Below are 22,802 nucleotides of genomic sequence, written 5' to 3' on the forward strand. Positions count from 1 at the left end.
CTTTCAACACAGGTTCCGTGCTCATTACAATCATCAACACAGATGTTGTCAATAAATTCTGGTATTTCTATTTCATCTGTTCCCTCTGGTAACAACAGTGTAATGTTGGTTTCTATTGAGAACATACATGTTACTCTCAGTTCACTAATGGATGATACAATAAAATCATAATCTCCATTTAACTGAAAAATATATACACATATATACAGCACAACTGAATATAATATGACATTTTAAAGAGTACATTCTTACTTTCATTTCTTAACCTTTTTCATTGTGCCTCTAAGGCCATATCAGATTTGACTGTTTCCAATATTTCAAAGATGCATTTATAAGGCTGTTACTTTTTACAATCTTCTTTTTTATATCAAGTGCAATTTTAATGACTCTCTTTTCAATTAATCTTAATAATTTCACATGTAAATCAAACAGGCTACAATCCTGACATTTTTCCCCTTACCTGTAAATTAAATACTGATCTAAATTACCGAAATTTTTCCCTTACCTGTAAATTAAGCATAAATCATAATGACAGACTTTTTTCTTTCTTACCTGCACATCAAGAACACAATCTTCAATAATGTCGTCAAAGTCGATGGTGATACCAAAACCTAAACAGGCCACGCCTACTACTGACAATTTAATATCAGTTGTACATTTGTCACGTGCATTGATTTCAGTAATACTATTTACCGGCCATGGAGGTAGCTGTAAAATACCAATCATCATTGTTTTTATTTATAAAACTAATATAATAATGTACATAACACATGAACAAATATTATCAACTAGTTATCTAAGTGGAAAAGATCTATTTGGCACATTAAGGAGACATTTTTTTTTAAATGCCTACACTTTACTACCTTTGAAATAACTATCATTAATACAATTTTCTGTAAATTTTCCTTGCAAACAGTAATTAAAAACTTCCTGTAGACTGGTAATTATCATGGAAAACTTATATTTTTTGGCATTTAAGTGGATACCAATAACAACTCACATCAGCTATAGTAAAAATAAACTTGATATCAAAGACAAAGAATATCTGTTCTACAGTTGTACTACACTTCACTGGTTCTTCCATGGGCAACTCATTGGTGATATCTACAGCTGAAATATACAAAATGGTCACATGTAATGTTCATCAGAGTAGGGGAGGAAGTGGGGGAGGGGGCAACTCATTGGTGATGTTGACAGCTGAAATATACAAAATGGTCACATGTAATGTTCATCAGAGTAGAGGAGGAAGTGGGGGAGGGGGCAACTCATTGGTTATATTGACAGCTGAAATATACAAAATGGTTACATGTAATGTTCATCAGAGTAGGGGAGGAAGTTGGGGAGGGGGCAACTCATTGGTGATATTGACAGCTGAAATATACAAAATGGTCACATGTAATGTTCATCAGAGTAGGGGAGGAAGTGGGGGAGGGGGCAACTCATTGGTGATATCTACAGCTGAAATATACAAAATAGTCACTTGTTCATCTAACCCAAATAATTCAGTCGTTATATTCCGCTGATCTACGATGGCTAAATTAACGCCTGAACGTCTTCCTCGATTAAGACCATCAACCGGAAAATTCACACCGCTATGCAATATGGGAATTTTGATTTAAATTGGCAGTTAAGGAAGGAGGAGTTCCAGATGTTAATTGGTGTTAAATGATGTTAACTGGTGTTAATTGATGTTAATTAATTATTATCGGATTTGTGTTAATTGAACACACGTGTTTGGTAAGACAATTACAAGACAGTTGCGCAGACTCATTATCCTGATTGCTGCCGATTGGCTCTCTCTCACAGAGAGCAGGCGACGCGGCCAATGATCATAAGGAGTTCAAGCCCTTGTGTCGGAGAAAATCGGACACGGAAAGGGCTTGAATTATTCGAGTTATTGTTCATCAGAGTAGGTGAGGAAGTGGGGGAGGGGGCAACTCATTGGTGATATCTACAGGTGAAATATACAAAATAGTCACTTATAATGTTCATCAGAGTAGAGGAGGAAGTGTGAGAGGGGGTCCTTCATTTCAGTGCTGTTTATTTTTTGTCCTATTTTGTACATTTTTCTCTATTCTTTACCCTTTTGTTCATTATTTTCTATTCTTTATTCTTTTGTCAATCATTTTCTATTCTATACCACTTGTTCTTTAGAGCAAAATAGGAATTGAAGGTTAATTTATAAATACATGTCCTTAAGAAATACCTTTTTTCTTGCTGATTTTTGCACACGCAGTAATATCACGGTTATTTGAACATACAGGATCCTGTCCAGAGTTACATTCACAGTACACGCCTATGTCAGTTGGTGCATCGATGTTGCCACAGAAACCATTATATATAGTCTCAGTCGTTGGTACTCTACAAATATCAGAAAAGACTGTAGTAAATCAATACCATCATAGGGGCTCTGTAGCATGCATGTTAAATTGGAGTATTTCAAAAGGCATTTTATAATTATTTTTCTTAACATTTAGGCTTATTCTAATAACTCTTGAATTACTCTTAAAATATCCCAAGAATTTTTTTCTCCTATTCACACACAGCTTGAAATTTCTGGTGATCCCAATGATGAAATTCCCCCGTGGCAAAAAGGGGCTGCAGACAATGTACCAGTGATAGCTTTACATGGCCATTTACAGAACAACATTTTTAAATGTCTTAAAATATGACAATTAAAGTCCCATAACTCTCAGATCAGATATTATTTTACCTCCAACTTTCACTGAAGTCATTTGGATACTTGTTACTGGAATCCAAGAAGGTGCCATCTGGTTTCATATAATCATTGTCCTTATCATCATCAAAATTACCACATAAACCTACAACAAAAATATCTAAATATCAACATCTAGCTATGGGGATCCATATACATATAGATAGATATATAAACCATTTTACAAATACAGTAAAACCTGTTAAAGCCAAATCTCTTCAAGAATTAAGATTTTGATTGGTTTTTGTCTATATTTGGTTTTATCAGGTTCACAACACATACAATTGATATGATGGTGCTTAAGAAGATATTTGGTTTATACAGGTTTTCAGTTTATGCAGGATTCGGTTTAGCCAGGTTTTACTGTATCATTTTTCTAGTCTTCTAAACATGAGATTTAAACATTCAGAAACAATCAGTTGATAGATAAACAAATTTGAACCGTTATGTGCAAAACTCTCTGCTTGTTCTCTACCCTTAAAACTTCCATATCAGAGTGCTGTAATTTGAAATTTAGATTATACTAGTAACAAACATTTCTGAAGGAATAAGCAATATCTGTATATTGTACCTTCAACATTTTCAAAATCAACAGGTCCAGCTGTAACCCAAACTTGTAGATATTTCTTTCTCTTTTCAATTTTCACTGATGCTCCATTGGGCAGGGTAATCTAATAAAATAAAATGTCACTTTTGATAAAATGATATTCAAACTGACCTTTATTTTGTAATTTTTCATTTTTTTTCAAATTGTTATTTAAACCTTGAACTCTTTTTACCATCTGGTAGCCATCAAAACTTATAATTATTTGAAATTAACTTCTAAGTAGTAGTAGCCTTAACTGTGTTTGTAATACTAGATCTGGAAAATCAAATATACACTTTACAAAGCATATAAGACTGATTAGTTGTTCAGAGATCACAAAGATATTTTCCACCTGTCTGGGGTGGTGAAGTAGAGCTTAGTTGAGGTAAAACATAAAAATCTTTAAAATCTTTTTTTCATACGTAATATTTAATCAACTTGTCATAATCAATGACAATAAATCAGTGTACATGTACCACAATAAATCAGTGTACAACAATAAATCAGTGTATCACACTAAATCTTCTTTAGTACTCACAGTGAATATCTTTCCTTTCTTTTCTTCTTCTACAGTAAAACCAGCTGTCAGATCTCCATTTTTGTAGATTTTCTTGGTTAGCGATCTTACAGTGGTAGTAAAGTCATAATCAGCACCGCATACATCGAATAGTATGACATCGTCCTCAGCCCTGATGGCCACGGCACAATTGCAGGCGTTTCTTGAATTAGCTCTGCATTTCCTCTGGAAAGTTCTCACCTGAAACAGAGGAATACGGTGCTTAAAGAATAAAACAAATAAACTTAAATAAAGGCAACAGTAGTTTACAGCTGTTCAAAAGTCATAAATTGATTCAGAGAAAACAAATCTGTGTTACAAATGCTTAAAATGATAGACTGGTAACATAAGAATGGTAAAAAAATGTTTACATATTTAACTGCAAATTTCTGAATCTTCACTTGAAACTATCAAACCAAGAATTAAAATTTTGAATGATATGTGACAATTATGGCTACAACCAGGACAATGATAGATTGATCAGAGTATTTGCAGACATATTGATCTATTTTTTGGACAAATCATTGAATTAATTGTAATGGAGCAATGTTCATCCAAAGCATAAATTAATAGAAGGCTAAGGTTTTTTAAATGATAGATTTGCAACTTACACGATTAATTTGATGATTTTAATTTTTTAAAGCAAAAAATAGAATGTTACCTCATACAGATTTGATTTAGTACGGTAAAATATGAACTCTCCTTCTAGGTAGTTATGGTACTTTCTGAAGAAAGAAAAAGACAAGAATATTAATAAAAGATGCTGGTATAAAAATCATTGAGTAAAAGACAAACAATACAATGAAAATTCAATAAAACATCTAGAGGTCAAAATATAGTGTTTAATGTCACACAAGTTTATGTTAAAGTTAAGCAGGTTTTTTTTAATGCTTTCTTACATTTGCAAAATACCCTTTATGTAATAGAGCAAAGAAAAAATACAATTATCAGGAGCCTGTAATTCTATCAGTGGTTGTCGTTTGTTTATGTGTTACTAATTTGTTTCTCGTTCATTTTTTACATAAATAAGGCCGTTAGTTTTCTCGTTTAAATTGTTTTACATTGTCTTATCGAGGCATTTCATAGCTGACTATGCGGTATGGCATTTGCTCATTGTTGAAGGCCGTACGGTGACCTATAGTTGTTAATGTTTGTGTCATTTTGGTCTTTTGTGGATAGTTGTCTCATTGGCAATCATACCTCATCTTCTTTTTTATGTTATGTTCAGTCTGGGAGTAAAAAAGTGTTCCATCCAACCACAATTTTAAGTTGAAATATTAGATAAAATTGAAACAATAAAATATAAAACTCACTTCTTGTCAAATGTTTTTATATGTGGATGACCTTTTGACCTGCAACGGACCCGTTTATCTCTGTCTTTAATGTCCAGTTCTATACGTCCAATGTCATATTTGACAATATCACCTCCTGAATTTACAACAGCCTCCAACTGTAGTGACCTCTTCTTATCTCCATCATTAATACCATCTATTCTGGCTTTCATGAACAGTTTAAACTCATTTTTCCATTCTGTTGTAGAAACTTCAGTGCCACAGGTATCGGCAGCAGATTCACCGGTTTGGAAAAACACAACTTGGGATAAATCTGTTCCGTCTGAACATTGGAGTTCCTTAGCTGGTCTGATGGAAGCTTTCAGTTCTACTTTACAATAGTCCCTAGCGCCTCTCGTACAGAATAACCTTGGTGGGATATAGCTTTGAAGAGTAAGCTCTGTAGGTGGCTGACCTTCATGAAGAACAATACTTCCTTCTTGAGAAAACTGAAAAGTAACAATTATGCAAAAATTAATATATATACTGTGGATTCATTTATTTTCGTGGGTACCAATTTTCGTGGATTGAGAAAAACTTACATATTCCTGGAAATGAAATTGTGTGGTTATGGCAAAATCTGCATACATTCCTTCAGAAAATTTGTAATAAGTTGAACATTTAATTTGCGATTCCCCTGAGCCCACAAAATCCACAAAAATTAGTATCCAACGAATATTAATGAATCCACAGTAAAGGGATTTAGTACCTTAGACATTCAATAACTACAGCAAAAAGGTAGTTATCATTTTATAACTTTAATTTTAATTTATACCATAACTTATCTATAGTTAAGACCTGACCACCTGAATAAAGCATTAAGATGCAGAATAGAACTTTAAACACACTGCTCGTACTTTCCCTTGAGTGCTTTAAAGAGTTACAGGGATACAGTCTATAAAATGTTTTTGTCAATGACTTTTTAGTGGTATAGCTTTGGTAGCATGGGCTTACAAATAATTGCATATAACATTTTTTTTCAATAAAAATTTTACTATAATTGGTCAGCTTCTGAGGGGCTGGTGCCCCAGACATCTGCTCACCATTTTTTTCCCCCAGTGACCACGCCACTACTTGTTCATTGTATAGATGTATATAGCTATAATATAACAAATAACTGGTATGAAATATTTCAAATACTTTGGGAGGTATTTGGTATGAAAAGTTTAAGGTATATTGGATACTGGAAATTTTTCAAAATGAGGCTTGTAGTTTATTCTATATAAATAAGTCTTACCTTGAATGCTACATAAACAGTATTACTGACTTTCACTTCACCTTTACTCTGATCACAGCTATCAGCATAGCATACTTGTACTGTACAAGATATCTGAAATAGTAGGTGCAAACTTTAAAAAGTAAGAAAAGAAAAACAACCAACATTCTGAAAACATAAACCCATATTTTAACATTACAATGGGTAAGTATTTTAACATTACAATGGGTAAGAACTGAACATTTAAGGAGAACATGAGAGAGAAATCTTTCTACAAAAGATTAAACAAATAAGATATTAATAAGTTAAACTGACCTAAGGATGTATTCAAACATGTGAAATGTTGTTTGCGCTTTGGTTGCTACCTTATTGACACATCCTCCACATTCCCAGTAATTCATATTTACATACCATCACTCTAAGGTCGGTAATTAAAGGCACACACATTAACAAAACACAAGCAACCAAAAGATCTGTGTTAACCAAATGGGAAAAATTCAAATGAGGCCAAGTTTGCACACAAATACATGTATATGGAAACTTACAGCAGCGCCATACAACTGCTCATGGAAATCATTTTCATCCAAAATGGCAAAGTCATTATCTCTTGTTATTGTAACCTCTCTAAGTACGTCTTCGTTGAGATAAAACTTGACAGAATATTTGACATCATAACCAGTCACTCGATCAAAGTCACAAGTAAATTTCGATTCACCATATCTATCTAGTTCTGGTTTTAAAACTGGAGGATTCTTAACTGACGGATAACCTGTAATGAAAAAATATAATTATTGTGACACATTCAATATTTGCAGTGAAATTTATATTGTATAATAATGTGTATCATTAAAAACTTCAGAGTGAGGTGAACTCTTTCAAAAGTACCTACAAATATTTCATAAAGTGTGGGGCCTTGGTGGCCAATAGATCTAGGTTATTCATCTACAACGTCACTATCTTGTCAACACTGGGGGTTGCAAGTTCTAACCTGGCTCATTGAAAGGTGTGTTTGACTTTGATCTTAACTGACTAAGTTTTGTTGCCAATGATCTTTTTTTTTCCATGTGCATTCTAGCTTTCTCCACCATGTATACCACCTGCCCAGGTATAGCTAAGAATACTTATAGTGGCATTTAACTTTAACAATCAATCCAGAAAGGCTTAGGGTTGTAAACTGTTGTTTATTAACAATGTGAATCTATTCAACTTGGATTGCTGCTCCAAATAAACTAAGTTCTAAAATCTTTGTCAATAAGACAATTATCTATTCAATAGAGACTAAATGATGAAGATTCCACCATAAGATGTACAAATAAGAATTAGAAAAATTAAATTTTATTTTAGTATTTTTTTTACTCACCAATTACAAATCCTATAGATATGAGAACTTCCCTGGAAGCTAACAAAATATGCCAGTATTCCATAACTATGTCGGCATACTCTCCGTTTCCATTTGGACGTCCAAGATACAAATCACATTTGGTTGGAGTTTCTACATTTCTTAGAAGATAATCAGTGGTTTCTCCCACTTTGTTAAGATTGATGTAAATATTTAAACCAAACTGAACACTCCATGACATTTGGATGTCATAATATTTATCAGTCTTTAAATCAGAAACAAATACTGTCCATTCTCTTGTCCTTGTGCTGACCTTGAAGTACAATCTTTCATTTTTATAGTAGATAGCATATCCAGCAGAATCTGATTGATCTCCACAATTAGTATAGTAATATGTGTTTTCTTTTAATGATCGGAACTTAATGGTAAATGATAAGGTTATTCCCAGAAAGCACTGTTCAGGGTCGTAGAGACATCCTCCTGAATTATCAACGACCTTTAAATACTGATTGACTCCATTAAAACTTAATGATAACTTATTGTTCACATTAAGATCCAGTGACATGCTACCAAAAGTGGCTATTGAACCTGAAGGCACAATCAAAGATGACCCCTCCATTCTTATGAAGAATAATCTGTACTGTCTAACAGAATTCACTGAAAAATTAAATACAAGACATTAAAAACAGTTGTCATATAATAAAAATTGTACAACTTATATTTCAATATATGGTTGTATTTAGCAGATCAATTTAGGTTTTTTTTATCAACGGAAAAAGTTATTGTTTTTTTTTCGTGATTAGAAATAATTGTAAGCATTGCACATAACAAAGCATAGGGAAACTAAGCATTTTACTTGATATATCAGTTAATAGTTTTGATTATCCTTGAAAGCTAAGCAATGCTTACAATTGATTATGATTTAAATAATCTAGATAACCTCAATATTAAAATGGCCTTAGAAAGCCAGTATTAACCAGCATTCTATTGTTCAATTTGTTTAAAGGCTACTATTTTCAACTTTGTTTTGTTTAAAGAATACTATATTACCTTGGATAACTGTCCAATCTGTAACAGATATAGCAATTCTACATCCCACTCTTGGGTCAGCTGGTAATATGAATCCATTCTCATAACACACCTCATTAATATAGCAGATATCATTCTGCAAAACCAAATAATTACATTACATGTAAGTTTCATAAAATCCATAATTTTGATTGTCTGAGGTATTCCTAAAGTTATATTTTATTTCCTTATAAAATTCCACATCAATGACTGTGCATGCAATCGTTGACAACAATAAAACAGTACAAAGAGAAAAAAAATAAATGTGTCATTAAACTCTTTTCATGGTTGTAAAATAAAAAAATAAAAATGTTTTTAATCTTATAGGGTTGTAAAAGCATTGCACATATTTTATGCTTTATTCACAATTGACCTTAGTCCATGAATGTTTGTGGACACCTGTTTATTGCTTAAAACTTAATGTTAACCTCTCGATGTTTCCAAGGTTTTTTAGTTTTGGGTTGCAGTCTTCCTTTCTTCAATATTAAACTTATTCACAATTTCAAAATAGGATTATTTTTTTGTTTAAATCAATCATATGTTTGAGATGTACCCATGTTCATTTAGTGCAACAGCCTTAGTTAATGTGTCCACTGTTATCAGTAGGCTATATTCACCCTTAGTTAGTGTGCCACTGTTATCAGTAGGCTATACTCACCCTTAGTTAATGTGTCCACTGTTATCAGTAGGCTATACTCACCCTTAGTTAATGTGTCCACTGTTATCAGTAGGCTATACTCACCCTTAGTTAATGTGTCCACTGTTATCAGTAGGCTATACTCACCCTTAGTTAGTGTGTCCACTGTTATCAGTAGGCTGTACTCACCCTTAGTTAGTGTGTCCACTGTTATCAGTAGGCTATACTCACCCTTAGTTAATGTGTCCACTGTTATCAGTAGGCTATATTCACTCTTAGTTAATGTGTCCACTGTTATCAGTAGGCTATACTCACCCTTAGTTAATGTGTCCACTGTTATCAGTAGGCTATACTCACCCTTAGTTAGTGTGTCCACTGTTATCAGTAGGCTATACTCACCCTTAGTTAGTGTGTCCACTGTTATCAGTAGGCTATACTCACCCTTAGTTAATGTGTCCACTGTTATCAGTAGGCTATACTCACCCTTAGTTAATGTGTCCACTGTTATCAGTAGGCTATACTCACCCTTAGTTAATGTGTCCACTGTTATCAGTAGGCTATACTCACCCTTAGTTAATGTGTCCACTGTTATCAGTAGGCTATACTCACCCTTAACATGCAGCCATCATCTTCTGTACAGGTATCACAATACCCATTGTAAACCAGATGAGTGACCCAGTCACTATACTCAATACCATTATTGCTGACCGTGATGTTATAGATAGCGATTCTAGGTAGAGCACAGCTAACACTATCTTCATTGATGTACTCAGCCAGAACTGTTCCCATCTCTCCAGTACTTGTCAAATTGTTCTGAAATTATCATAGATATTTGAATAACAATTGTAATGGAATTTATTACTCTAATACTGAAATTATCATAGATATTTGAATAACAATTGTAATGGAAATAAACTCATCATAAATACCAGGACTAAATTTAGTATACGCCAGATGCCCGTTTCTTCTACAAAAGACTCATCAGTGACACTGAATTTATTACTCTAATATCAAAGAAGAAGGTATAATTTGGGGCCATTATATTTTCTAAATAAATGCATGTGATATCATCATTTATGTAGCCTTTATTATTTTCCTTTTAGAATAGAAGCTATAAAAATATGTAGAAATTATCATAGGCTTGATGTCATGATTTGGATTGACTCCACAGGTTAAAAAATTATCAAATTTAACAATAGGTAACTTTGAGGTCTTCTTTTGGATTAGCCAAGAAAATCTCAAAAGTTTATGTGCTGCAAATATAATTCAAATATATGCATTGTGAGAAAAAACAAGAAATCATAGTCAACTGATACTAAAGAAATTAATGCTTTGACAGTTATTCCTTACATATAAAACTTCATAGTGGCAGGTGAGGTTGTCCGTGTCAGCAAAGTTTGCACCAACAATTACTGGCTCTAAACATTTGTATTTCTTCACATTGTGATCACATGGGTTCTGTGAACTGATGTAAGTGACCTCTGGTGGTATAGTACTGTCAATAGAGCAGTCGTCACCGATCCATATACCAGAACAGGTACATTCATCTGTAATGTAATCAATCATATTACACACAAATCTAGGATTGTAATTGTAATAATATGTTCAAACAATTTCTATCCTTCATATTTTCTGTCAAATGTACTTTTTCTTATCTTATAAATATGTTGAAATGTGAAGTATTGCAAATAAACGTGCTCTCCCTGGTTAGTATTCAATAAACAAGAAAGAGATTGAACATTGGATGCTATAACATGCTCAAATAAAGCTTGATTCTTAAATTTCACCATGCCTGGATTTGAACTGTGCACAAAAAGGAATGAATAGTTCATACATAAAAATATTAAGTAAACTAGAAGTTATAAAAGTGTCCTTTCAGTCAATTATTAATTAAAAATATAGTTTCAGACTTTATCACTTACTTTCTTTACATGTTCCATGATTGGAACATTCATTTGGACAGATGTTATCTGCAATCTGAGGATCTGGTATAACATCATCACCAACTGTTATCCAGAAATCTATATCTATCTCTATAATAACCAGTCCGGTGTCCTCTACATCCTCAACAGCTTCAAACGTCCAGGTAATATCATCAGTAATCTACAGGAAATATACAGACTTTTATGCATCTTGCTAATTAGTATACAAACAAATATGGATACCTAATAAACATTTTAATAGTTTTTGGTATTTAGCTGATTATTTCTCCAAATGACGTAAGATCTGCTCAAAAAAATATTCTGACGTCAAGCAACAATTACTTTTTAATGGTGACACTAATTTTCTTTTATGTCAATGTTTACAGGAACTGTGTAATTTTACATACTGGCGGAAAAATCTGCATGCATTTGAAACATGTATATCTTTCATTTAGTTTCTTCTCATAATCTTTCATTTAAATAGCCAAGAAAATGATAAATATGACAAAGGTTTCTTTTCCTTCCAAAAGACTAAAATGCAAATCATTTTTTTAAAGTTGTTAATGATTTGACTTTCGATAGATGAATGGATGTATAATCATAGATGATTACCCTGTACATCCTATCTAAGACAAGAACTTTTTCAGACCAGACTGTACTTGTTTAGACTAAACAGACATTCTGAGCAGGATTTCTTAATGTGTTAACACAAAACGTAATAATTCATAGGGAGACATATACAGGGGACTCATTATTCTGTCTACAAGCTTACAGTCTTTATACTTATTGTGAAAGTCCTGTGTGCTTTGGGAAGAAGCAGCAAATACCAATTTAAAAGTCTTTAGCTAACCTTAATTGGGATATAAATAATACTTCAAAACCATTAATTTAAGTGGTTGAGGGTTGGGGACCTATAAATTATCAGCATTCAGAAGCATTGATGTTCAAACTACAGTATACAACTTTTTTCTTACTTTCACTTTATCCCATCTCCCTAGGTCTTGTTAACCAGTCAATGCCAAAAAAATATGTATATATCTAAATCCCAATAGGTGTTAGTATCAAACTTACTTGTATATCTTCTATACAGCTCTCTACTGTCAGTTCAAATATTTCATCCATACCAGGTAAGGCTATACACCTCTGGGCAACAGGTCTGGCCTGTATATACTCTACACAAATCTTTCTGGCCATTGTTAAAGTTATACCAGTTTGTGTAGGCCATGACAGTTCCTGTAGTTAAATTTAATTAAACTTTTTAATAAATTTCTAACCATGCTTTTTTTAAATCATTTTATAAAACCTCAATTTATCTTAATGCCCACTTACATGTATAACCTAGACTTTTTATCATTGATATATTACATATTTCGTAGGGCTATTTCAGTTTTTCATGTCTTCAACTCTTTAAAGATTAAATTCAAAGAGGTAATATTCATATTCATAATTGCAAAATTTGAAAAATAAATTCGCTTATGAAAATTGACGCTTAAAAGACCAAAGTAAATTACTATAAACACAAAATATCCAGAAGGCTTCCCATTACAGGAGATCTTTCATGAAACAGTTAGGATAGTCATATAAAGTAAGATGATACATACATATAATAAATATGAAATTACATGTGCATGATGTGTCCTGTTATGTGTTCTCAATTTTATTTCAAACATGGTCAAACCAATTAACCAAAAAAAAAACCTGAGCAAATGGCAAAAAATATGACAACTGTGGATGCGAGAAAATAAATAGGCTGAAACCAAGGGAGACAATCAGATATCATCAGATTATCTATGTAGCGTTAAATCAATATAAAACAGTCACCTACCCCTTGTTCATAGTTAATATCAAACTCAAAATTAATGATATTTGCCGTAGAAATACACCTTGCCACTGGTGACTCCGCCTTCTCAATCAGCTTGGCTGTTACATCCTTCCTTCCTGCATGAAAAGTTATATTTCATACAATGTCTGACAAGTTATATTTAATACAATTTCATAATGCTATGTTAACTAAGCTAGTGCATGTTTAAATACTATTCAATATGATTTGAACTGATTTCATAGTAGGGTGAACCTTATTGATAAATTAAAATGTGAATCACTTTATGTTCTAAAATATACTCTTGGTAGTGAAAATTACTTAAACTGAAATGAAAAAAAGTTGCTTGAACTCTTGAATAACATATGTAGAGTATAAACATGCGTAAATAGATCATATTAATGAAACAGTTCTAGGTTTCTTATATGAGTGAAAAATTAAAAAAATAACATAAAAGAGGCCAGTTTTCAAAAAGACATGTAAATCAACAGATATAATGATTACTTGTTTTAATACCTTTCTTCTTGTAAGATTTCTTTTTCCTCTTTTCAATTTCTTTACATTCCTGATAGTCCATTCCTACAGCACACTCGTTAGTTTCATCTTCCATACAGTTACAGTACATACCAATATCTACTGTCTTAGCCTTGGTTGGACAGAAACCATTGAATAAACTTTCTGATGCTGGTACTCTAAAATATTTATCATATAAGTAAAACTTGTACTCTAAAATAGTTAGCATTATATGGTATACAGGTACTCTAAAATAATATCAGAAAGACTTCTTGCACTAAACATTACTGTCTATTATGATTAAGTTGATAGGTGCGGGAATTTCTGTTGGTGACCTCCTGCTGTCTCTTTGACACAATCCCCATTTCTATTCTCAATATTCTTCTTGCACCAAACATGACTGTCTATTATGATTAAGTTGATAGGTCAGAAAGACTTCTTGCACCAAACATTACTGTCTATTATGATTAAGTTGATAGGTCAGAAAGACTTCTTGCACCAAACATTACTGTCTATTATAATTAAGTTGATAGGTTGCTGTGTCATGGATTTTTAATCAAAATATTCATTTTAATCATATTGATATTTTAGTAGTTGAATACTTACAACCTCAATAGGAACCATAGTATAAATAATAACAGGAATGTGTCATCAATAACTACCTTGACCAAAAACATTTAACCTGAAGTGGAACAGATGGACAAAAGAAGGATGCATAGACCCAAAAACATAATGCCCGTCTACTATTGAAGGTGTGGCATCAAATATATAATTAACAATAGGAATCCTACCTCCAATCTCTAGAGAACCCTTTAGGTTCTTTCTCATTGCTACCATAGATCTCTCCACTTCTTAGTGTTAGGTCATTAGTTTTATCATCGTCAAATACACCACATAAACCTACAAACATACACTTATATACATAACCTTAACATAATAATTCAATACATCACATGATCTCACTGTGACTGACATTAATTAAAATGTGCTAACATTTCATTAGAATACTCTTTTAATATTACAAGCTGTTGCAAACTCAGAGAAAAATATGAGATTTTTTCTCTTTTAAATGAATGGTATCTTTTTCCTTTAAGTTTCATATTTTACAACTTCAGCTAAAATGTCAAACAGGACAATTAGATTTTGGTAGTCTGTTACAAAACTTTGTGATAGTTGTATGAACGAAGTCACATGCATTTGATTGATAAATTGATTATTAAGTTTTACCAAAATCTAATCAGATGCACATCAAGAAATCCTTCTAACCTTGGTGCATTATTTACATCAATAAAAACCTCACAATAATTTCTGAATTTACAGTATTTGTAATTTCCATACAAGGGTCAAATAGAAGACATGCATTGCATTAAGTTACATACCTTCAGTCATTCCAAAATCTGATGAGGAGGCTTTCATTTGTACATTTATAAACTGACTTGTTCTCTTCTTTCCTTTTTTCACCTTTATATAAGCTCCAGTTGGAAGGTAAATCTGAAATTAATTTTATATCATTAAATATACCTAAAACAGTTGCAAAAAGTACCTGACAAAAATATAGACACAAATTTTTAAAGAAACTAAGACCCAAAAAATGCAGCTCAAGGTGAAATTGGAAATGTTTATAATTGCCTCCAATTGCACAACTTTTATCCAATGAGCAAAACATGATCAATCAAATTAAATCACACAGGTCTTTTTCTATTTAAGAATAAAAAATAAATACATCAAAGTCTCCCATATAATGAATTTATTGCTAACAGGACTTTTTTTGTTAAGTTATGTATTAAATGAGCAATCAAATACAAAAAAATAATTGATTATTTCACCTTTAATAGTAAACAAGACTTCCTGAGCCCCCATATGCAATCTACTGACCCCATATGGATCAATAGGTCAACATCATAATTTATTTCAGGTATGATAAAGGAGGGGGGATAGGACCTTTATCTGGATTCATAGATCAGGTGTTTTTTAGCTCGGGATTTTGGGATGGACCCTTTCGAGATCCAGGAATTCTTTTATTGAATTTGGGGACCTCGGGACTTCATGTTTTAAGCCTGGGATTTGGGGATCAGGACCCCTCTTATCCCCCCTCATAAAACATCTGATCATGAGATTCCATGTATTTTCTTACCTTATAAGTTTTGCCTCCCCCTATTCTCTCCACAATAGTTCCTTCAGTAAGCTCTCCATTTAGGAACATTTTTACGTCAAGCTTCTTTGATTTCTTCTTCCCCTTTTTAGTATACTCTTTGTTTTTAGCTTGTTCACACATGTCAATTAAGATGACATCATCACCAGACTGGACAGCTACAGCACAATTACATGAAGCTTTTCCGTTACAATTTAAGTAGAATACATGGACCTGTAAAGTTCAAAGATAAAAATTTAACTAATTGCAAATTGACAGAATATTAAGATTTATGACTTTTAATTTTCATCAAGAGAAAATACTCCTGTAATAATAAGGCTAAAAAACACATTTACGAGCTTTTGAGGCCATATGTTTACAATTAACTAAGACAAGAAAACAGTTTCATAAATGTTGAACCATTATTGTATGAATGACGTATAAATGAAATCTACTTCATATCTTTAAAATTTTACATTAATTGTAATGGTATTGTGTATGTATTTTTTCTAAGTGGTTGTCTTTCATGCCATATATAACTTTAGCCTTTTTAAAGGGGACTTTTTGACAAGACAACTTTCAAAATCGATGCATTTCCGTCAAAAACTTTGGTTTTAGTGAACATCACTTGTGCGCTTAGGGGCTCTGTCACTTCCATTCCAATGTTGAGTGGGTGGTTGGAAAACTATAATGCTATATTGCACTAATTATTCGGCAAATTGAATTCTAATAATTGACAATCAGCTCTTGTATCATTACGAAAATGTGATGAATTACCTACAGAATAAACATAATTGCTAGTTTATCCAGCACAATGATGATCACTAAGACACTTCATGAACATTAATAGTACAGGGATACAGGCGACCCCTTCTATCTGATAAATGATGTCATAAAGGCAGGCATAATTGACGAGTTTTTCCTGGTGACCAATGAACTCGAAAGTGGTCTATTACTTGTTTACATTATTATTAACTATCTCTTCAAATTATATGTGAACACAAGATAGTTTGCATGTGGTGTTTGATTACAATCTTGGATGCTCTAGAAATTTTATTCAAAATCTGAAACTGAACCATAAAAACTTACAGCATATGGCAAAGTCTTATGTCTGTACAGAACAAATTCTCCCTCGTAGAAGTTATTGTATTTCCTGTAGAAAAATGAACAATCATATATCTATTTGATCATTTACTTATTGGAAATAAAAAATATTTGAAAAATACTCTAGAAACTGATTTATATATATTAAAAAAAAGTTTATTTTCATAATTAATAAAATTTCCCAGTTTTGCTTAAATCTGCACACAGGCCTATAGAAAATGTGTACTTCATTCAAAATTTAAATTTGTGGCTCATCTATACCCATGAAATCTAAACATTGTATCACACTAAAAATAACAATACGTACTAAACATTTTCCAATTTATAATAATAATAATAATAAATTCTTTATTTAAAGAGGGTAAACTCAGTTAGTTACAATAAACTAATCTTCCCTGAGGCCCTCACATACAAATTACAATACAATCAAAACAGATATTTACACATAGTTAATTTACAGTCATGTAGTTCAATGTATTGTTATTAACATAAGATAAGAATCTATATAATTGAACTTAATGCTGCACAAATGTGATTTGTTAAATGGTTATATAAACCAAAGATATCCTTTATAAACAATTCAATGCTTACAGTTTATCAAATGTAGTCATGTGAGGGTCGTTTATTGACTTGCATGTGGCTGTCTTATCTCGATCTTTTACTTCAAGCTGAAATTCAAAACAATTATACATGTATGTTTTAAATAATTTTAATGCAGTTTATTTATGAAATCTAGTAATTTTTCTAATTTTAGCAATAAGCTTTGTCCATTTTGAAACTATAACCTAGATTTTATCAAAAAGATGTAAAACATATATACTTATGTGAATTTTTTCATTGATAGTCATTTTTTACAGCCATGAGCACCATGACAGGTGTCAAATGTGGAACAGGATCAGTTTACCTTTCAGAGCACCTGCTGAGATCATACCTGTTTTCTGTGTAGTATATTTTTTTTGTGTTTTGAAGATTGTTGTTTTCTTGTTGTTGCTTTTCTTTCTGGTCATGGGATTGTCTGCATTTTAGTATTATGATTGTAAACATTTAACTTAATACATGTATACGATTCATAATCACATCATTCGACATCTAGTACTCCATCTACATAATATAATTTCTAATTGTTGATGAATAACAACTCTGATGCTCAAAGTATAATTGAGTATGGCATAGACATACAAATGTCTAAAAGACTATTTCTATATCCTCTATGGAACTAACAGCAGGAAACAATTACAAGATATAATTAATTATTCTTATTTTGTGGATTGATTTATTTTCATGGGTATTAATTTTCGTGGATTGCTGAAAACTTGTATATTAGTTGATATTTGATTTCGTGGTTTTGCCAATCTCTGCATACAAAGCTTATTGGAAATTTGTTATTCTTTGAACATTTTAATTTTTGGTTCACCTATACCAACGAAACCCACAAACATTGGTATCCAACAAATAATAATGAATCATAATATCATTGCTTATTGTAACAGATTTTCTTTCATACTGATGGACATTGTTGTCTTATTTTTAGGTTGTAAACAACACGCTGTTGCCACAGTACATTTACAAGCATTGTATTGACTTTAGTAAATAAATCAATCACACTATTCCTTCTTATTTCATTTAAGGTGGTACTACTAACACTACAGGGAGGTAACTCTGTAAAGTCAACTAAAAGTTTTAATTACGTTGTGTTGTAAAAGGAATATTAAGCTTCTCAATGATCAAAATTGGTGTTTGTCAAATTGCTATATAACCAGTGTAATTTTTCTGACAAAATGATTGGTTCAAAATTTTTATATATTTTTGTTAAAGGATTTACTTTGACAAAAATTAATGAAACTTAAACAAGCCAAATTAATTTAAGTGAAAGTGTTGAGTTCCACCTTAAGTTTTTTTTTTTATCTTTTTACCTCAACGATTCCCAGTTTAGATGTGTATAGTTTTTTTTGGTTTTTTTTACCTCAACAATTCCCAGTTTAAATGTGTATAGTTTTCTTTTTTATCTTTTTACCTCAACGATTCCCAGTTTAGATGTGTATAGGTTTTTTATCTTTTTACCTCAACGATTCCCAGTTTAGATGTGTATAGGTTTTTTTATCTTTTTACCTCAACAATTCCCAGTTTAGATGTGAATGCTGCTATTCCAGATCTATAGATAAACAGGGTGACTTCAATATCTCTCTTCTGGTTTTTATCCTTTAAGGAATCTATGGACGCTTTAACAGGTATCATAACAACATCTCTCCAATTATCTTTGGTTATTCTATATTCACAGGGATGTTTAGAGTCTTCACTTGCATCCCACACACCAAACACAGCCTGGACTATCTCAACTTTGGTTTTGGGACATTTCTTTTCCTTGTTTGCTCGTAGTAGTTTTGTGGTGATTAGGACATCACAGTATTTTTTCCTATCATCAGGGAGACAGAACATATAGGGTGGAACTGTAGCCGTGATTTCTACGTGACCGGGTATCATTCCTTCATAAACAGTCAACTCAGTTGTCTTCAGCTAGAGAATTATAAAAAAATATCTGTAACTCATGACATTCTTTCAAAAAAAGGTAAGTGCAAGGGAAATATATATACTATTTTTAAGTTGGATATTTTATAACTAGGATTTTTCTACAGTTACTTATACAGCTGTTTTCTTCTAAAATTTTGGACGGCAAGTGAAGAATATTAATGTATCAACACCATTCATTTTTTCTATATAAGCTGATAGATAAATTATCAAACAACTTCAATTTGAAAATAAATAGGAATACTAGTTAGGTTTAACACAAAGTGTTTGGTCTACAAAAGTACCTATTAGCTATGCAAAAACATAAAAAAGAGAAATATTAGCTGTTAAATGATTCAAAAGTTACAGGCTTTAGTCTTTTAGAGCTGACTAATCGCAGTTGACATTCACATTCATACCACATCTTCTTATTTTTATAAATACTTAACATTGTTTCAAAACTCACTCCAATCAGTCCACACAAGGAGAGATCAGAAAAATAACTTTTTATTCTATATATACCTTTATATCTGCTGTAATGACATTACTCCTTCTCCAAGGGGAACAATCCTGGTTAGCTCTGCAGGCCATTATTGAACATGACAACTGAAAATTTACAAGATTTTATTTTAGCTTCTAACTATCAATAATGTTATCACACAACTATACAGCTCAAAAATAATTGCAATACATGTATTACACCATTCAGATATTTACTCATTTATAACATGTGAAGTCAGTTTGAAATAGTAAGTCATATTTTTTAACATAATTTTTTTTTCTGCAGAAATGTGGTGAAGTTAATGACTTAACAAGATATCAAACATTATAATCACATTATATCAATTAAAGAAAAATAAGTCCAAAATATGATTAAATATAATCATGTCCAATCATGTGTTAACCTAATTACCTCATCTTTAAATTCTAATTTTTGAATGTCATCCTCTTCCAATTCATGCATGTAAACATCTTCAGGGAGGTACATCTGTTTTAAGGAATTATCATTGATTGACCAAAGCACTTTGTATACTAATCCTTCTTCTTCTAACTTCTCAAATTTACATCTGAAGACATTAGCTGTGCCATTGGTATTCTCTTCTATAGTCATCACTGGTCTTTCTTTAATTTCTGGTGATTCTATAGTAAAAATTAGGAATATATAACAAACATATCTTATACATGAAGTAAAGAATATAAAAAGAAGATGTGGTATGATTGCCAATGAGACAACTCTCCACAATAGATAAGTGACATGGAAATTAACAACTATAGGTCAAAGTACAGCCTTCAACAAAGTTCTAATATCATAAATTTTATTTAGAGATTCTTTTTTTTTTTTGAATTTTCAATGAAGCCATTTTATTCAGCATTACAGTCCACAACTTTAACATAAACATGATTAAACATCAAAAGATTTTCTAATATACTAACCAACTGTAACATCCAGGTCTTTAACTATATCTTTGGTACCTTCAGCTATATCCCATCCATCTATAACCATCCAACAATACACACCAACACCAATAGGTCTTCCCAAGTAAAATTTCCCCAACAGTGTCGCGGTTATCCTTCTAAAGTACTCTCTGGTTTGGGCTACCCTGAATCCATCAAAGTACAAGGATAATCCTCCTTGAACACTCCATGAGAACTCTATATTGACAAATGTATTCAGGTATTTCTTGAATGGTACATAAACAGTCCAAATCTTTGTTTTAGTGCTAACAGTAAGGTAGAGCCTCTTTCTGGAATACCACATGGAGAGTCCATATTTGCCACTTTCATCACCTCCACTGGAGAAAATGTACATCTTTTCCTTTAATTCTAACAACTTCAAGTTAAATTTGACAGACAGACCATATTTACATTTTTCTAAATTGAATATACAGTCATTGGTCTGATCACCGAGGTCAACAAAATCACCTATTCCATTGAGTTCCAATGCTTGACCTCCTGTTGGTCCTTCTACTAACCTAGGGGTACCAGTAAGAGTAAAGTTGTAGGTCCTTGTGATCAAAATGTTGAGGATAATTTGTATAAATGTATACCTTCTCACTATAATATCAGTGCCTACAAAAATGAAAAGAAAAATTATCATTTTATTTAAATACATCATGATTTCAGAATAAAAAAGCTGTGTTCTGGTACTCCTTATGTTTCCCTCAGAACTACAACATTCCTATTTTGACAATATAACATATAAATATTGTTGATTTAAACACATGACTGTTGTTAAAAAGAGCAAGTTGACATCTAGATGTTTTGTGTTTTGAATTGTTTAGTGGCTTTCTCAGTGTTTAATACTCAACATCCCTATTATTTATAGTGGTACTATATTTTGTCACTGCATGTTGAAACTCCAGATAAGTAAATAATTTATTTCAACAGATTTCAAATTGTTTAAAAATTATTGTTAAAAATAACTGTTAATAAACATAAAATGTTTAACTTACCATGTCATTTGACATACAGACTCAGTTAAGATGTTTTATTATCTTCTCAAAATTCACAACTTTTACACTTTGTACTCACTTGAGATGATAGACCATGATATCTTAGAAGTTCCTGGAATACACACAGAGCTGGCATTGTTTGGGTCTACAAATCCTGCTGCATAACAAACATCATTCACTACACACACATCAGTCTGAAAAACAAAAAGCCATTGTAGCATGCTAAAATACGTCTTGACATCTAAGATTTTTGTGCCACATGTTTGATTTGTGTCACACTCTTTGTACTTTAAAAAGGATAGAAATGTTTTCTATTTCGCCCTAATCACACTTGTAAACAATGCACAATCAAAATAATTTTAACAAGAGGCTCTCAAGAGCCTGAATCGCTCACCTTAATTTTTTGGGTTAAATCTCTCATCAATGATTATTTTGGCTTTTCAATTTATTTAAATGTTCTTTGAATCGTCCTATTTTCTTCAAAAGCAAAAAAAAATCATTTTCTCCTATGTTCTATTTTAGCCATAGGAGCTATGTTTCTTGACATACAAGGAAATGAAATATAAAATTTATACTAGATACTCTGAAACTCATTTAGCCTAAGTTTGGCTGAAATTGATACAGCAGTTTCAAAGGAGAAGATTTTTTAAAGTAAGTCAACATGATGAACAAATTGTGAAAAAAGTCTTTAAAGGGCAATAACTCCTTAAGGGGTCAATTGACAATTTTGGTCAAATTGACTTATTTGTAGATCTTACTTTGCTTAACATTTTTGCTATTAACAGTTTATTGCATTTTACCCTGTGTTCTATATTTAGCCATGACGGCCATGTTTTTTGACGAAATAAAAAATAAAGCACAAACTTTATTTTATACACCCTACTGATCATTCAGTTGATGTTTGTT

At 31.9% G+C, this 22,802-nt stretch overlaps 1 protein-coding gene across 1 annotated transcript in view; it reads right to left on the bottom strand.

The window, feature by feature from the left end:
* Positions 1–22,802, bottom strand: part of LOC134716897 (uncharacterized) — a 154,448-nt gene that overhangs the window by 51,467 nt on the left and 80,179 nt on the right. The window contains exons 85-113 of the mRNA XM_063579912.1: positions 21,976–22,090; positions 20,878–21,513; positions 20,357–20,583; positions 19,966–20,049; positions 19,048–19,452; positions 17,530–17,606; positions 16,924–16,987; positions 15,838–16,068; positions 15,083–15,194; positions 14,495–14,603; positions 13,707–13,882; positions 13,197–13,309; positions 12,443–12,604; positions 11,372–11,552; positions 10,800–10,996; positions 10,059–10,262; positions 8,795–8,909; positions 7,766–8,401; positions 6,951–7,174; positions 6,427–6,519; positions 5,172–5,638; positions 4,520–4,583; positions 3,841–4,059; positions 3,288–3,387; positions 2,714–2,822; positions 2,207–2,361; positions 1,001–1,110; positions 553–708; positions 2–182 (exon numbers count right to left, since the gene is read on the bottom strand). Of these exons, the coding sequence (XP_063435982.1) occupies positions 2–182; positions 553–708; positions 1,001–1,110; positions 2,207–2,361; positions 2,714–2,822; positions 3,288–3,387; positions 3,841–4,059; positions 4,520–4,583; positions 5,172–5,638; positions 6,427–6,519; positions 6,951–7,174; positions 7,766–8,401; positions 8,795–8,909; positions 10,059–10,262; positions 10,800–10,996; positions 11,372–11,552; positions 12,443–12,604; positions 13,197–13,309; positions 13,707–13,882; positions 14,495–14,603; positions 15,083–15,194; positions 15,838–16,068; positions 16,924–16,987; positions 17,530–17,606; positions 19,048–19,452; positions 19,966–20,049; positions 20,357–20,583; positions 20,878–21,513; positions 21,976–22,090 (5,722 nt within the window). The remainder of the gene's footprint in view (position 1; positions 183–552; positions 709–1,000; positions 1,111–2,206; positions 2,362–2,713; positions 2,823–3,287; positions 3,388–3,840; positions 4,060–4,519; positions 4,584–5,171; positions 5,639–6,426; positions 6,520–6,950; positions 7,175–7,765; positions 8,402–8,794; positions 8,910–10,058; positions 10,263–10,799; positions 10,997–11,371; positions 11,553–12,442; positions 12,605–13,196; positions 13,310–13,706; positions 13,883–14,494; positions 14,604–15,082; positions 15,195–15,837; positions 16,069–16,923; positions 16,988–17,529; positions 17,607–19,047; positions 19,453–19,965; positions 20,050–20,356; positions 20,584–20,877; positions 21,514–21,975; positions 22,091–22,802) is intronic.

The sequence above is a fragment of the Mytilus trossulus genome, chromosome 4, assembly GCF_036588685.1.
Source record: "Mytilus trossulus isolate FHL-02 chromosome 4, PNRI_Mtr1.1.1.hap1, whole genome shotgun sequence".
Taxonomy (NCBI): Eukaryota; Metazoa; Mollusca; class Bivalvia; order Mytilida; family Mytilidae; genus Mytilus; species Mytilus trossulus.